The sequence below is a fragment of the Elgaria multicarinata genome, chromosome 18, assembly GCF_023053635.1.
Source record: "Elgaria multicarinata webbii isolate HBS135686 ecotype San Diego chromosome 18, rElgMul1.1.pri, whole genome shotgun sequence".
Lineage (NCBI taxonomy): Eukaryota > Metazoa > Chordata > Lepidosauria > Squamata > Anguidae > Elgaria > Elgaria multicarinata.
This window is the reverse complement of record NC_086188.1, coordinates 1,234,846-1,250,026: the sequence shown is the minus strand read 5'-3', so window position 1 is coordinate 1,250,026 and position 15,181 is coordinate 1,234,846. Positions and strand designations below refer to the sequence as shown.

The following is a 15,181-nucleotide window of genomic DNA, read 5'->3' as shown; positions in this document are numbered from 1 at the left end:
AGATCAACGGTCTATCTAACCTAGTGTTCTGTTCACACAGTGACTAAGGAGCTGTCTGTGGAAAGGTGCGCCAGCAGGACTTGAGTGCAACGGGGGCAAACCCAATACCTAGTGGTGCCATCGACATCCATTTTTCCAATAACAGAAGCAGCATCTGTGGCAAGCAAGCTATTGTGGATTGTAGGACTCAGAGCCTAAGCATATTCCTCCTGCTACAATTGACAGGACAGGACAGTTCAGCATCTGCTACTGGCAGCCGGAGCTGTTGAAATCTATGCAGGCATGCAGTCTTCTTCACTTGCACTGTATGAAGTGGAACCACTACAGGAAACCCTACCTTTTCAGATGAGGTGACTTTAAGGAGCGTATTCATCTGATACAGCGCGCTTCCACATTCTTGCCTGGAATGTAGACGGAGTTGCCCACTCCCTGTATCATCACTTGCCAAAAGCTCAACATCATCCCACATGTTTTCTTATGCCCTGGTAAAAATGAACAACAAGGTAACAATTTGAGTCTTTTTTTGTGTGCGTGTTAAGGTAAAATAACACTGCACTTTAAACATGAGTGTCACAGGTAGAAGATTGGCAGGTAGATATTCATCAGGTGAAGCTTCTCCTGCCATCCAAGACAGTTATAAGAAAATAAAACTTTTTTTAAAAGTGTGTGAATGGACTTTAAATTCTTACCCTGCTTCTTAAAATATACATGTTTAATTTTGTACTGAAAACAATGAACAAAAGGCTGCAGTTGATAATAACAGGAAAAAATGGCAGGGGGCATACAACTGCATGCAATCATAGAATTGTAGAGTTGGAAGGGGCCTACAAGGCCATCGAGTCCAACCCCCTGCTCAATGCAGGAATCCACCCTAAAGCATCCCTGACCGATGGCTGTCCAGCTGCCTCTTGAAGGCCTCTAGGGTAGGAGAGCCCACAAGAGCCAGTGTGGTGTAGTGGCTAAGGTGTTGGACTGGGAGTCGGGAGATCTGGGTTCTAGTCCCCACTCGACCATGGAAACCCACTGGGTGACTTTGGTCACTCACATATTCTCAGCCTAACCTACCTCACAGGGCTGTTGTGAAGATAACATGGAGAGGAGGAGGATTATGTATGCCGCCTTGGGTTCCTTGGAGGAAAAAAGGCGGGATATAAATGTAATAAATAAATAAATAAACCTCCCTCGGTCATTGGTTCCATTGTCATCCTGCTCTAACAGTCAGGAAGTTTTTCCTGATGTCCAGCCGGAATCTGGCTTCCTGTCACTTGAGCCCGTTATTCTGTGTCCTGCACTCTGCAATGACCGAGAAGAGATGATTTGCTTATCAAGAAGGTAAGTTAACTGAATATAGTTTATCACCAGTTTTAAATTTTAAACCAGTCTAAAGCTCCAAATCAGGTCAAAGTAAGAACAATTTTGTCTGGCAGACTTATAAATTAAACAACATAGTTTGTTGCAATAACTTTTTCTGTTGAACACAAGGTTGCTTTTGGGAAATAATTTCGTCTCTTAGATGCAATACCCTGAATGCAACTGTTTATGAAAGGCGACAATATTACTGTGACCTGGTTTGGAGCTTTAGACTGGTTTAAAATTTAAAAGTGTTGATAAATTATATCCAGTTACCTTACCTTAGAATCATAGAATAGCAGAGTTGGAAGGGGCCTACAAGGCCATCGAGTCCAACCCCCTGCTCAAGGCAGGAATCCACCCTAAAGCATCCCTGACAGATGGCTGTCCAGCTGCCTCTTGAAGGCCTCTAGTGTGGGAGAGCCCACAACCTCCCTAGGTCATTTGTTCCATTGTCGTACTGCTCTAACAGTCAGGAAGTTTTTCCTGATGTCCAGCTGGAATCCGGCTTCCTTTAATTTGCTTATCACCTTCGCGATAAGCAAATCATTACGCGCAGTTGCATGCCACCACCCCCACCCCCGGCATTCTCCCCCCCTGTAATTTCATACAGAGGCATGACCTTGATTTTTCCAGTATTCAATAAAAGTCCTCAATTTCGCCATCAAACAATCTAGCTCCTGCGTCGCTAACAACTGCCTGACAGGCAGAAAGTCAACAGATATAGCTTTTCCGGCCGTGGAGCGATGCCGCGGAAAGCTTCACCTGTTGAACGCCCACCTGTCAGCCAGCTCTTACAGAGGACCCATGAAACTAATCCACCGGCAGATTACAAACCCCAGTTCCCGCCTCTCCCTACAACAAGAGACCCAGGGGAGCGACGGACCCGCTTTCTCGCCTCAGCCTCAGCCGCCGCCTCTGTCAAGCATTCAAATTGGCGGGATTTTTCCTCTTCGCATTTATAGTGTTGGATGGCTGCGCCTAGAGATACGAAAGGGGTAGAATCTCAATGGGAGGCCTGGAGACGGAACTTCTTGGTTCCTTTCGCAGGCTGCCCATCGAAAGCAATGGAGGAATCCAGAGTTTTAAAAAGCACTACAACTCCCAGCATTCGAAATTTAGGATCTCTTTAGTTCTATGAAGGATTAATACCACCTCAGTTTTATTAGATTAGTGTTGGCTCTTGATTGTGACCATCTGATTTTATAGGTAATTAGTTGGTATATAAGACTCTAGCCTGCAGGTCTTTTACAGCCAGAGCGTCGCTGGCTATTAGTGCAAAAGGAATGTTATTATTTGTATATATGGAAGATGCTTAATTAAATTTACATCTACTTTGTACAGGAATAATTTGGTAGAGTAGTGGCTCTCCCTCCTGCCCTCCCTTCCCACACAGGCCCCATTCAGACAACACGCTAAACCATGGTTAAGCTAACCACAAAGCTCAGAGTGTCATCTGAACCAGGCCCTAGTCTTTCCAGCCTCTGAGTGGTATATATATTCAACGATGCAGGTATCTGAAGTCCTTTTTCTTTGGTTTGTTCTGACTAAGGGTATTTTGTCCTGCAAATGTTTGCTGTGCATGTTAGTTACAAATGGTAAGAGCATGAGTTCTTGTTATTATATAAGAAGTGTTTTATATACTTTTTTTAAAAAAACTTTTATTAACTCCCACCCAGATCACAAGAGGAACAGGGCAGCCTACCTTACAAACAGCTATTATTTACAATTATGCCATTCTATTTTGTATGTTAGGTATTAGTGGCCCTGCCTGAATCCGAAACTGTTTGGGCCAGAAACAATTGCCAGGAAGCCTCCCTTATTTACTTATTGCCTTTTGTGGTACTATCTCTCTTTTTGTGTTTGCTCCTTATTTTTAAACCCCACTGAGCTGAGCAGCCCTTCAAAAAGAGGACTCCTTCAAATGGAGGACTGTCACCTGCAAATCTGGCCACTGTGTGTCATATAAACAAATATAACGATAAAGTAAAAGTTGCTTTTTCTTTTTGTAACACTTCGCCTGATGAAGAGCTCTGGCGATCTCGAAGGCTTGCGCATTTTCAGCGAACTTTTCGTTCACCCGATAACGGTATCGCACTAATAGGGCTTTTGGAATAAACTAGGAAGCTGCATCTCTAGACAAAACCGATTGCCATTCTACAAGTTTCATATCTCTATACTCCCCTCGCACCGTTTGTCTGCCGCTTCACACAACTGCGCAGCCGCAGCATTCTTGTCCTCCTCCCCCTCCCAGCTACATCCGGGAACCCTGTGAAAGTGGGTGGGGCCGATCTGCTCGCTCGCCTCAGCTAGTCAGTCGAGGAGTCGCGAGCGTTGGAGCAGCGCGCTCGTCGCTCGCTTGCTGAGGGGGCCGGAGCCGCGGAGAAGCCGCCGCCGCCGCCGCCAGCGCTAGGCGAGGAGGACCGACAAGCGCCCCGTTCCCCCTCCCCTGTACCCCAACCCCGACATGGCGGTGAGCCTCCCCAGCTCCTTCTCCGGGGGGGGGGAGGGGAGGGGAGGGGAGGGTGTTCGTGTTCTCGAGGCCTGAGCCGGGAGGAGGGAGTTCAGTTGTATGCGCGAGACAAGATGGCGCCCGTCCCCTCCTCCTCCTCCCCCCCTGCGGGCGCCATGTTGGGCCCTGCGAGGGGGAAGGAGCGAGGCAGTGGCGTCTCCTCGGGCCCCTTCTAGGCGTTTCTCTGCGTGTTCTCCCTCCTCCTTTCGGGATCGGGGCTGGGGCGGGGGAGAAGGCGGCAGGGCGGGCGGGGTCTGGAGCCGTCGGTCTGCAAGACGGTGCTTTGCGTGGGGAGGGGCGCAGCTTTTTTGAAGTACCCTTTCTCCCCTTCCCCCTTTTGAAAAAAAAATCTGTCCGTTTCTTAATTCCTGACTTCTGAGTTGCTGAATGTTATCTTGGCTGGCTGCTTCTCCCATTCTTTTCATCATTCCCCTCCCCCCCCCCATTTATGTATCTGTTTTTAAACGACCAGGATTTTTTCCTTCTTTGTGTTCCAGCTAGGAAGCTAAAATCCACCTTTAAAAAATAATTCTGAGCTGCCGGTTATGTTATTACCCTCCAATGCCCACCACCCGATTTCTTATTTTATACGTGGTCATGTAAAAATCCTGGTATTCTTCTCTACTTTTCACCCCCTCACTTATGTATTTTAAATACCAAGCCTATGGGCAAGATTGTGGTTGTTTGTTTTTGTTGTTCTGTTTTTTAAAGCTCTTTCTACACTAGGGTGACCATAGGAAAAGGAGGACAGGGCCGCTGTATCTTTAACAGTTGTATTGAAAAGGGAATTTCAGCAGGTGTCATTTGCCCATATGGGGAATCTGGGGAAATTTCCTCTTCATCACAACAGTTAAAGCTGCAGGTGCCCTGCCCTCTTTTAAATCTGGTCACTCTAGTATAGCTCCTGCAGTTTTAACTGGTGTGATGAAGAGGAAATTTCCCCAGGTTCCCCATATATACAAATGAGAACTGAAATTCTCTTTTCTATGCAACTGTTAAAGATACATATGGTCACCCTATTCTACACTATTCTGTTTGCTTTAGGGTGAAATCCTGTGCATGTTTTGTCAGGAAAAAAGTGACAACTCCCAGCATTCCCAGGCTGCATGTGTGGCTGGGGAATGCTGAGAATTATAGGACCATTTTCTGTCTAAACATACACAGGATTGTGCCCTTAAGAAATACCATCATCATCATTTGAAAGCTCAATTCCAGGCATGTTTTCTCAGAAATAAGTCCCATTCAATTAGTCTTAATCCCATGTAAGTGCCTGGAGAATTGTAGTATCTCCAGATGAAAAAGTGTACCCGAAGAAGCCAAGCAACAACTCTCAAGAAAATGAAGGCTCTGTATGCTTTCATGAAGATAGCAGCACCTTCAGTTCAGACATGCATCTTGGATTTGAGTGTTGTGTAGGGTTGGGTAAGTCATGGGCCACCAAATATTTGGTTTATACCTCCCATCAGTCCTAGGCAATGGATGATGGGCGTTATAGGCCCAAACATTTGGAGGACAGCAAATTGCCCAACCCTGATGTACAGAGGAATTCACATTTTCTAAAGCTGTAGGTTATTTTCCATAAAATTCTTCATACCACATCTTTTGAGTGAGTAATGCTTTATCTTAACGGGTGTTGCACTTTTTAGGCGTTTTGCAATGTTTCCCCAAATTTTCAGGTTTTCCATTGGAAAAATGGAAAACTAAGGCTGGGAACATCCAGTTTCAACTTGCCTTGCCATTTCCCTTATATTTAATTATGGCTAGAAGAAACATGTATTCAGCCCTGTACTCCTTGGAGGAAGGGCAGGACATAAATAAATTTGCCAGTGTAAATGACATAGTTAAAGTTGTTGGTGAATTCCACCCATCCATCCCAATTCAGCAGGGTATTTTGTTTTGTTTTGTCTTGAGCTGTATTTAAGAATTAGTTTCCCACATCCTGAGTGTTCAGGCTATTAACTTGAATAGTTGAATATATAAACAAAGTATGAAATACTATCCAAATTTATCTATAAAAACACACAATCCCTTGGGGTGTCCTGGTTGCTAATTGAAAATTGTTATTAAAGGGAGGGAGGGGGAAAGGATTTGAAAAAAGCAGGACACCCATTTTTGAACGTCCACATTTACAAATTGTTAATGAGGCCATGAGAGGCCCATAGCTTAATCTGGTCCAGAAACTTTTAGTTGGCATATTCACACATCAGTCCTGTGTGTTGAAGTCATTCCCCAAATAGGTTGGCACTGGATTACAGACATAAAGACTTTAGCAATTTTTATATGTAGCCTTTCACACCCAGAAACAATGGGTTGGATCTGGTAGGACTTCTGCAAACAGGAGGGGAGGCAGTTTTCATCAATTCCCCCTTCATCCAGCACAATATCCCATGCTGTTACATCCCAGGCTGCATCCTTTTAGAGCAGATTAGAGATTGGGGGGGGGGGTTTGCAGAGAGAAGGGGGAAAGGGCAAAAATGGCTTCCGCCACTAGGATGACCCATGAGCACAACTTCACCTCTGAGAGATCTAGAACCATGTTTATCCAACCCATTGGAAAACAACATTGTAAATTTCATCATCCCTGGCTATGTTGTCCAGCCTGTGGAAACAAACTAATTTGAGAACCCTTTCATTAAGCCTCATAAGAGATTACCTACGACATGCGTATAGTATACACAGCCTGACTGCATAGTGAAGTTAGGGAGGAAATCTAGTTTCTGAGGAACGCCATTGAAACCTGGGATGTTTGGCAGAGGGGGTTAATCCAGTTCCTCTGTATGTTGGCATTTGGACATGGGCTTAAAAATACGTTTCCGTTTGGAACATTCATATCTGAGTTGTTGTAAGCAAAAACATGTCATGAGATGTTTTGTACTATCAGGCTTCCTTAACCTGGTACTTCGCAGATACATTGGACTACAGGTCCCCTCATCCCCAGTCTACATGATATTGGCAAACTAATTGGGGATGATGGGAATTGTAGTACAGTACATCTGGAGAGCGCTGAGGTGGGAAAGGCTATGTAAACTCTGTCTATAGTAACAAAAAAAGACCACATCTGTTGTGCCTTAAGAATTCGTAGGGGGGATCATTTGGAAAATATAATACGCCAAGGATAGATAAGTCTGCTCAAACCTTTTTAGTAAAAAAATGTAAAATTACTTGAGGTAAAGACAGAACTGTGGGCTGCTGCTTCAGTGTGTTGAATTTGCTGGGATTTCATAGATGTCATTGATGAGGTACTTTGTTTTCAACATCTTTAACTGAAGGCAGGATTCATCTCATCAATCAGAAGCTAGGATGAGCTTGTAGGGATCATAGCTGTCTGTGATAGAAGATACTGCATCGGTGTCTGAATTTAGTTTCACGTGCTATTGTCCAGTGGCGGTTAACAGGATTGCGGTTAACGTTTTAAATTTCTCATGTTGCTAGAATATATAGCTTGAAGAAGCCCACATATGAACTGGGCTCTAGAAATTTGTGCTAGCTTTTTAAAAAAGAAAGAAAGAAAAGGACTAGTAAAATAATGGTCCAGTTAGGTTGCTTGGCAATAGTTGGAACATAGTATCTTTCAGTAAATCAGATAGCCATTCTGCTGCACAATATTAAGAACTATTTCATTTCACATAGGCTAGCGATTCAGAGCGGGAGACCGTAGCCCCAGAAAAATCATCTCCTGATAGAGAGAAGAAAAAGGAACGCTCAGATGCATCTAGTTCTCCTAGAACTTCAAAACACCATTACTCAAGGTCACGTTCACGATCAAGAGAAAGAAAACGAAAGTCGGGTATGGAAACCTCTGGCTGTTACAGTTTCTGTTATAAAATCTTGTTAGTAGATAAACTTGTAGTTTAGTGGGATTCTGTGCTGTTATACTTGAGGTGGCAGACTGTTTATTGGGGGTCAGTTCCATTAAAACCAATGCAACTTCCAAGTAAACATATTTAAGGTCGAAATACAAAGTTTTAAAATTAATTTCCAAGTCCTTTTGAGATCTGTGGTCCAGTTCTCAACACTTTGGACTTCAGCGTTATGTTAAGACTTGGTGGGGTTGGGGGGAGTAGGTAACAGGACAAAAAGGTAACAGTGAAGGTATTGAAATTATGTTTTCAATCCCAATTAAAACCTCAAGAATAGCTTATGCAATGGTTGTGGCAGGGAATGGAGTATATGTAAAGAAATAATTGTTTCCCGTGTTCCTTTCTTGATTGATAATTTCTTCCTTCCTTAGATAATGACGGGAAAAAATACAGAAGCCGGAGCAGAAGCAAAGAGGTAATTAATACTTTGTAGTGCTTGGGTAATTGTGCAAGACATATTTAAAATATGTCATATCATGTTTAAATGTTAATATATAAAATTGTCTAAATGGTAAGTACAAAAATTGTAAATTCAAAAAATGTGCTTGGAGTGAGAAGCATGACTGAAAACATCATTAAGACAAAAAGGTAATAGTTGACAGAAGTTCATTCAGAGAGTAACTGTGGAAACAGCCACAGTAAACATTTCTTTGGAGAAATAGGATTTGTATATTTGATTCTCACAGAGCTTCCATTTCCCAGAGTTTGCAAAGTTCTTTTGTCCATCGTATCCCCACTTCCTTAGTTCTCTGTATTTTAAAGTATTGCTATGGTGATAGTTCTTGGGAGTAGAAATGGTCCTAAAGCAAAGGCAAGGGGAATGAGATGCAGCGGTAGTGATAGCATTGCTAGGTAAGTCAGTTGCCTCCAGTGTAGAGGTTATACCAACAGACAAACATCAGCAATAGCCAGAAGGTTAGCTAGGTTCTGCTGGACGCCCTTAGACGAGAGAGATATTTCTTAATGTGGGGGCAGGGTCATCTCTTTCCCTTTCCCAATGGAAGCTCTGTTTAAAAAAAGATTAGGAGAGTATTTGTGAAATTGACTATATTGTTTAGATCACATGATAACATTTCTATAATAAATCATACTCAGCGTGCTAATGCGCGAAGAGACTGAACTGAAGACGCTCCAGACTCAGATAGCAAAATTATAAGCCTACTTCATGATAAGGTAACTATTAGTCATTCAAACTCATATTTCCCTTAAAAAGAAACTTAAATCGGTTATGGGATATAATGGTGGTTTTTAGTACAAAGTGTATGTTTAGAAGTCTGCTCCTTTATGTTTTAAGTAAGAAAATATTTCACTTAAAATGTACAAGTGGTAGAAACATGGTATACATGTACATCTTAGATTTTAAATTCAGTGGGAATAACTGGTGGTGTTACTTGAAATTACTGCGGATGCTTGGCCCAACATCTTTAGTATAGGTCTGTATCTTAAACTGTAATGTTTACCTAGTTGTTGAACAATGCATTGGCTTTTTATAGTTTACTAGTGATGTAATTTTACAATGCTAAAAAGGAAGAAGGGCAGGAGGACATGGGCATTGCGCAAATGTGGAGATGCCCCAACTCTACTAGTTCATCACTCCTGCCTTGGAGGGCGGGATTGATTCCATGTTTGTGGGTTTGTCCCATCTTGTCTATGTAATAAGCAGACACTTTGCACTCTTTATTTTACAGTGAAGTTCTAATAATCTTTCTTCAGTGGTTGTACAAGTGACTGAAAAAGTAGCTCAAATGGATCTAATGATGTTAGAAACTACTTGAAACAAACAAACAAAAATCTTCTAGTATGTTCAGTGGCTTAACACTTGTTGGTTTTAGTGTAGGAATGCCTTTGTACACCCAGTTGTCTTCAGCAATGAGTTGATGGATTGTAAATATGTGTAATATTGGCTTTCAGTGAGGCTAGTTGGGTCCAGGAGATAAGAACTATTATATGAGACACTTGGGATTTATCTTTGAGACTTTTGGGTTGTTACAAAAGCAAATCCCCTTATGATCTTCAGAGTAGAAATTTATACACAATAAACTGTCAAAAGAAGGAAAACTACAGAGAATCTCCACACAAAAAACTTTCATTAATAAACCTTGAATGGTAAGAGTCTGCTTCAAAAGATGCACAGACTACTCCAGGATCAACACAAGTCTTCATGTTGGTCATCTGAAGTAAAAGACTTCAGGCTGAAAATACGTTGCATATACAAATCTCGGTTACTGGATTATAAGGATGGCCAGTAGATCTACGTTCAAGCTGTCTTCATTGCTGATGAGCTTGTACTTAAAACCTTTATACAGGTCTCATGTTTACGCTCATTCCATCCACTTTGTAGCCATAGGAAACAATGTTTTGTCACTGCATGAGGTAACCAAATACTAAAGAGGTTGCTGTTATGCCATGTCCAGTTTTCCAGTATTAGTCAGAAGATACTATGATCTTGTACAAAAAAGGTTTTAAAAGACTTTGGGGGGTGGGGTGAAAATGGTGGGAGGAGGAATGATAAATGTGTATCTGCAACATTGGGTAGATGGTGGTGTTAAAGCCATCACAGTTGACTGGGCCACGCTCCTAAGGTTACTAATGTTGCATCACAACATATCATTCTTTATCTGCTGATGCCCATACTAACTCTCTTTGTTGCACTATTTTCCTGAAAGAACCAACTTCTTCTTAAAACAGGCAAGAAGACATGGGTCCAAAGAGAAGTCCTCCAAGAAACATAAGTCAGAAGATCATAATGACAAAGAACACTCCTCTGAAAAAGGGAGAGAGAGCGTGAGCACTTCTGAAAATGGTGAGGATCGGCATAAACGAAAGGAGAAGAAATCCTCAAGGGGACGGAGTCATTCGAGATCTAAATCTCGCGAAAGGTAGATCATTTAACACTTTTGGGATATGTTAAATATTTATAGTTATTTATGCTGCTCATAAAGTGTGATTTAAATTTGCCAAATGTAAGCCTTTGGTGTTTGAATTTACTCAGTGAACATACTCGTAGACTTTTTTATATGCCCAGGTACACACTCATCCTAAATGTTTGCTCCAGCATATGTGCTTGTAGTGTTGGTACAGCATCAGTGATGTGCCAACATGTTCTTGTTTTGGTGTAACTGTTCATATTTATTCTAAGCACATTAGTATTTGTGGATCAGCAGCCAGCCAGTAGTTTTGAACTTTTTTCTTCCCATATTTAGTATTCTTATGCCATAACCCTTCTATCAAGCCCTTAGATTATGCCAGTAACTTGTTTTACAGAACAGCGATGTTAAGTGGTGTGTTCAGGCCACTAATATTATTTTAGGTGAGCATAAGCTGTTTGTAGATGATTCCAGAACTTTTCTTCCAGATTTTTGTAATCTCTTAAATAGAAGAAAGTGCATAGGCTTCCTTGCATTTTGCTGCTATTAAATAGGAATAGTGAAGCTAGGAAATATTACCAGGAATTTGGAATGTGCTTTCAGGCGTCATCGTAGTAGAAGCCGTGATAGAAAAAAGTCACGATCTCGAAGCCGAGATAAAAAGCGGCGTGTAAGATCACGTTCTAGATCAAGATCTAGACACAGGCATCGGAGCAGGAGCAGGAGCAGAACTAGGAGTAGAAGCAGGTATGTTAATGCTTTCTTTTTATAAATGTTAAAAGCCATAGGGTGGGTGGTAGCACTTACAGTGAGACTATATTCTGGAAATCAGTTAAGGTTAATTTATGGTCAAAGAAACAATTAATTATGAAACAATGACTATTAAAATATGGTTAACCTCAGGGAAAGGAAGAAGAGACCTGAAAAACCCAGAAGATTCAGCAGAAGTCACAGCAGAACTCCTAGTCCGCCACCTTTTAGGGGAAGAAATACAGCAATGGATGCACAGGAAGCACTGGCTAGAAGGTACCTCACTCTTCTCTCACGTTTATAGAAGCCAATGACATACCTGTTATTGGCCAAATAGAAATGCAGCAAGCTAGCTTTAAGAGGAGTGTTGTAATTGTTCTTCCCCCAACTAATTTTAACCGTTATAAAACAAAATGTGAAAAACTGCTTTAGTCTGTTTGAAAAATCTTTATTTAATTGAAATTGGAAATGTAATCTATTCACACTTACTCGCCAACACACTGTGAAACAGATTTGCAGTAATGAAAAACGATTTTAATATGCTTAGTCAATTGGAGGGTCACATGTAAGCCTTCAGGGACAACGTTGTCCTTATTGTCAAAAGGGGGAGACAGATACACACATGTGCGTGCTGTTTTGTGTGCAGAAAATGGAGATCACTTTTAATTGTTTTCTGCATTAATATTCCTAGATTGGAAAGAGCAAAAAAACTGCAAGAACAGAGAGAAAAAGAACTGGTTGAAAAACAGAAGCAACAAGAAATAGCTGCTGGTAATGTTTTTTTATGAACTGCTGGGATATACAATAGAAAAATTATAGCTTTGAATTTGAGGTCTAAAATAAGAAGAATCAGTATCACCCAGTTTCTTTCATTTGCACGTATCTTTAAATAAACAAAGCCCTTTAAATAAACAAAGCCGTAGAGGCTTTTCCGCTCTGCTCTTAAAAGTATTTTTATAAACAGACCCTAAAAATAGTTGCACCACCAGACAAGGGCCATGGGTAGCACTAGCAAAAGCTGTCCGTTGAAAGCATTCTTCCAGCTTGCTAGTCTGTACTAATATATATTAAAAGATTGTAGTTGTTCCATGTATCTAAGGTTGAAAACTTGTTTTAACATTTCAATGTTTATTTTAGCGGCAGCTGCCACAGGTGGTTCTGTCATCAATGTTGCGGCTCTTCTGGCCTCTGGGACACAAGTCACTCCTCAGATAGCTATGGCAGCTCAAATGGCTGCCCTGCAAGCAAAGGCCCTTGCTGAGACAGGCATCGCCGTACCAAGCTATTATAATCCAGCAGCAGTGAATCCTATGAAGTTTGCCGAACAGGAAAAGAAGCGGAAAATGTTGTGGCAAGGCAAAAAAGAAGGGGTAATACTCTTTGTCCTTTTATCTCAATTTGGTGCCATAGAAATACTTTTGTAAGCCGCCGTGAGAGCCTTTTTTGGCTGAATGGCGACATAAAAATCCTTAAATAAATAAAATAAATAAATAAAATAGATATAGTTACCTACATGCATATGACGTGCATAATCTATATGTCAGCGACCTGGGACTCTTGTTAACACATTGAATATTTATAAATTAATGTTCTTGATTACTGGGATCTTCAGAATTCTAACGAGCTTCTACAGTTTACATAAAGGCCTTAACGGGCGCGTGGTTTGCAGAACTAGTACATAATGGATAGTCACTAATAGTGTCTCACTGTAAGTGGTTCAGGAAGGCTGTTTGTGCTGGGAGACATGGGGTAAAAAAGATTAAGAAATTGTCCTCCCCTGGAGAATGTGTGAAATTGTTTATCTGCTGCATGCTGGTATGTTTAAACAGCATTTTCTCCATAGTATTAATAGATCCATAAACTCAAATTAGTTGATAACATCTGTGTGCTGTATGCGTATGTAACAAACGGTTTTACATTTTTATAGGATAAATCACAATCTGCAGAAATCTGGGAGAAACTGAACTTTGGAAATAAGGACCAAAATGTTAAATTTAGAAAATTAATGGGTATTAAGGTATGTGAAACTTCAAAATCTTACAAATGATAGAAATATAGGCTAGTTGAATGACATACGCTTAATAAGGGAAAAGCTAAAATGGATTAGGGTGACTTGTTCAGAGATTGTGGACTAAGTCATATGAGTGGGCACTTGCGCTGGCTCTCCTCCATACACCCCCTGCATGATGCCCCCCAAATTGGCATCAGGTGGCCCGAAACCCTCCAGAGTTGGCTCGGGGAGGGGGCTGCAAATGGAAGGGGCGAGTCTGTTCCTCCAGCAGTTTGTGTTCCAAGGCCAAGCGAACATCGCCGTATCTATAGATGAGAAGTGCTATAACAAAGTCCTTTCCACAGTGCTCCGCTGAAACTACACCAAAATGAATTTAATTATAATACTATATGAACTGGAAGCTGATAATATGTTCAGTTAGGAACTTAATGTAGAAATTTCATTTACAATGATAATGCCTCAGTTGAATAAGCTGCCAGCATAATAGTTCAGAGGGCAGATCTCTTTCTCTAAAACATCTTGTTCTTATTTTGATTCTAGAGTGAAGAGGAAACCGCTGCTGCTGCTGCTGCTGGTGGTGGTAGCTCAGTAGATGAAGAAAGTTATAAGACTTTGAAGCAGCAGGAAGAAGTATTCAGAAACCTAGATGCACAATATGAAATGGCAAGGTCACAGACGCACACACAAAGAGGAATGGGTTTGGGATTTACATCTTCGATGCGAGGAATGGACGCTGTTTGAATGGACGTGATCTTAAAGCCTGGGACTTTGTCAAAAATTCTCGTTCAGATATTGGGTCCTTGTTCACCAAAAGCTAGCATCCTAGCTTGCATGGGTGTTGCATTGACTTTAATTTATTGACATTACAATTTTTGTAAATATCAGATCAGTGATAACTGGTGTTCCATGTTGTAATCAGGTTATACTCACTTCCATTATATTTCACAGAGCTTATAGAAGGACATTTTTAGTTCTGTGGTTTCAAAACAGAACAGGTGAGGGTAAACTCATACATGGATATTTTGTGTCCACTGTCTTGTGTACTTTTGTACTTTACTCTTGTACAGTTATTTTCAACTCTTGAAACATAAAACACATTGTGTAGTTGTTAATCTAGCAGACTGGGCCAGTGGGTATATAATGCAGTGCAAAACCTGGTTAATAAAAATGTTTTTTCTCAAATAGTACTGTTTTTAAGTTCAGTGGGTAAATTGTTCAGAGAGCTTAATTTTCTAGTATTTATTTGAATTACATGTTAACACAAGAAAGAAACTCATTCCAATATAGAAAACCAGAGCTAAGTGTAAAAGAAATACCTCAGTTTTGCAGTGACCATTTTCATACGGTCAATGCAACTAGGCTTTAGGGTATCGCGTGCAGAATATTGGTTGTACCAACGTTCTCTCCTGCAGTTCAGCTAGTTAATAGTCCCTCTTGCACAGGTTCAAAGATTCCATCGCTAGCCCTATTAGTGGAGTCTTTACTTGCTAGAGTCTTGTTTTTGTCCTGTACCAGATTTCAGTTCCAACCTGTTCAAACTATTGAGACAAGCTATTATGCCAGTTTAAGCAGGTGACCAGCCTGATTTCTGGAACTGTTTGGATTTGGTAAAACTTTGTGCAAACTTAAAAGAAACACCAGAACACCTCCGGTTAAGTTTTCTATTGAATTAGCATAAAAAACCACTCTTTTTCAGGAGATCAACATTTGCAATGTAAACTTTATTTTAAAAAATCAAAACTGATAATAGAAAATAGTGATGCTCTGCAATCTCTGTACCTTTTAAGCAAGGCTTACAACATCCTATTCAAGCCTCAGTCTAATGAAAAGA

General features: G+C 41.1%; 2 protein-coding genes across 4 annotated transcripts in view; one reads left to right on the top strand and one right to left on the bottom strand.

Moving 5' to 3' along the window:
• Positions 1-469, bottom strand: part of KNTC1 (kinetochore associated 1) — a 47,363-nt gene extending 46,894 nt beyond the window's left edge. The window contains exon 1 of the mRNA XM_063144311.1: positions 338-469. Within this exon, the coding sequence (XP_063000381.1) occupies positions 338-469 (132 nt within the window). The remainder of the gene's footprint in view (positions 1-337) is intronic.
• A 3,221-nt stretch (positions 470-3,690) lies between these two features.
• On the top strand, positions 3,691-14,534 carry RSRC2 (arginine and serine rich coiled-coil 2). 3 transcript variants are annotated; one of them, XM_063143693.1, is made up of 10 exons: positions 3,691-3,823; positions 7,493-7,649; positions 8,094-8,137; positions 10,411-10,601; positions 11,193-11,336; positions 11,493-11,615; positions 12,031-12,110; positions 12,477-12,709; positions 13,267-13,356; positions 13,891-14,534. In XM_063143693.1, exons 1-10 carry the CDS (start codon positions 3,818-3,820, stop codon positions 14,089-14,091), a joined length of 1,269 nt encoding a protein of 422 aa, XP_062999763.1. In that variant the 5' UTR covers positions 3,691-3,817; the 3' UTR covers positions 14,092-14,534. The 3 variants fall into 3 exon arrangements, with proteins under 3 accessions (XP_062999763.1, XP_062999765.1, XP_062999766.1); XM_063143695.1 differs by having other exon boundaries at positions 10,389-10,601; XM_063143696.1 differs by lacking the exon at positions 3,691-3,823 and adding an exon at positions 8,818-8,895 and having other exon boundaries at positions 7,606-7,649; positions 10,389-10,601.
• The last annotated feature ends 647 nt before the right edge of the window (positions 14,535-15,181 follow it).

Excerpts from the sequence above, each read along its gene's own strand:
- RSRC2 (XM_063143693.1), top strand. Across the intron at positions 7,650-8,093 it reads AGAAAGAAAACGAAAGTCGG|ATAATGACGGGAAAAAATAC; the intron begins GTATGGAAACCT and ends TTCCTTCCTTAG. Across the intron at positions 13,357-13,890 it reads GAAAATTAATGGGTATTAAG|AGTGAAGAGGAAACCGCTGC; the intron begins GTATGTGAAACT and ends TTTTGATTCTAG.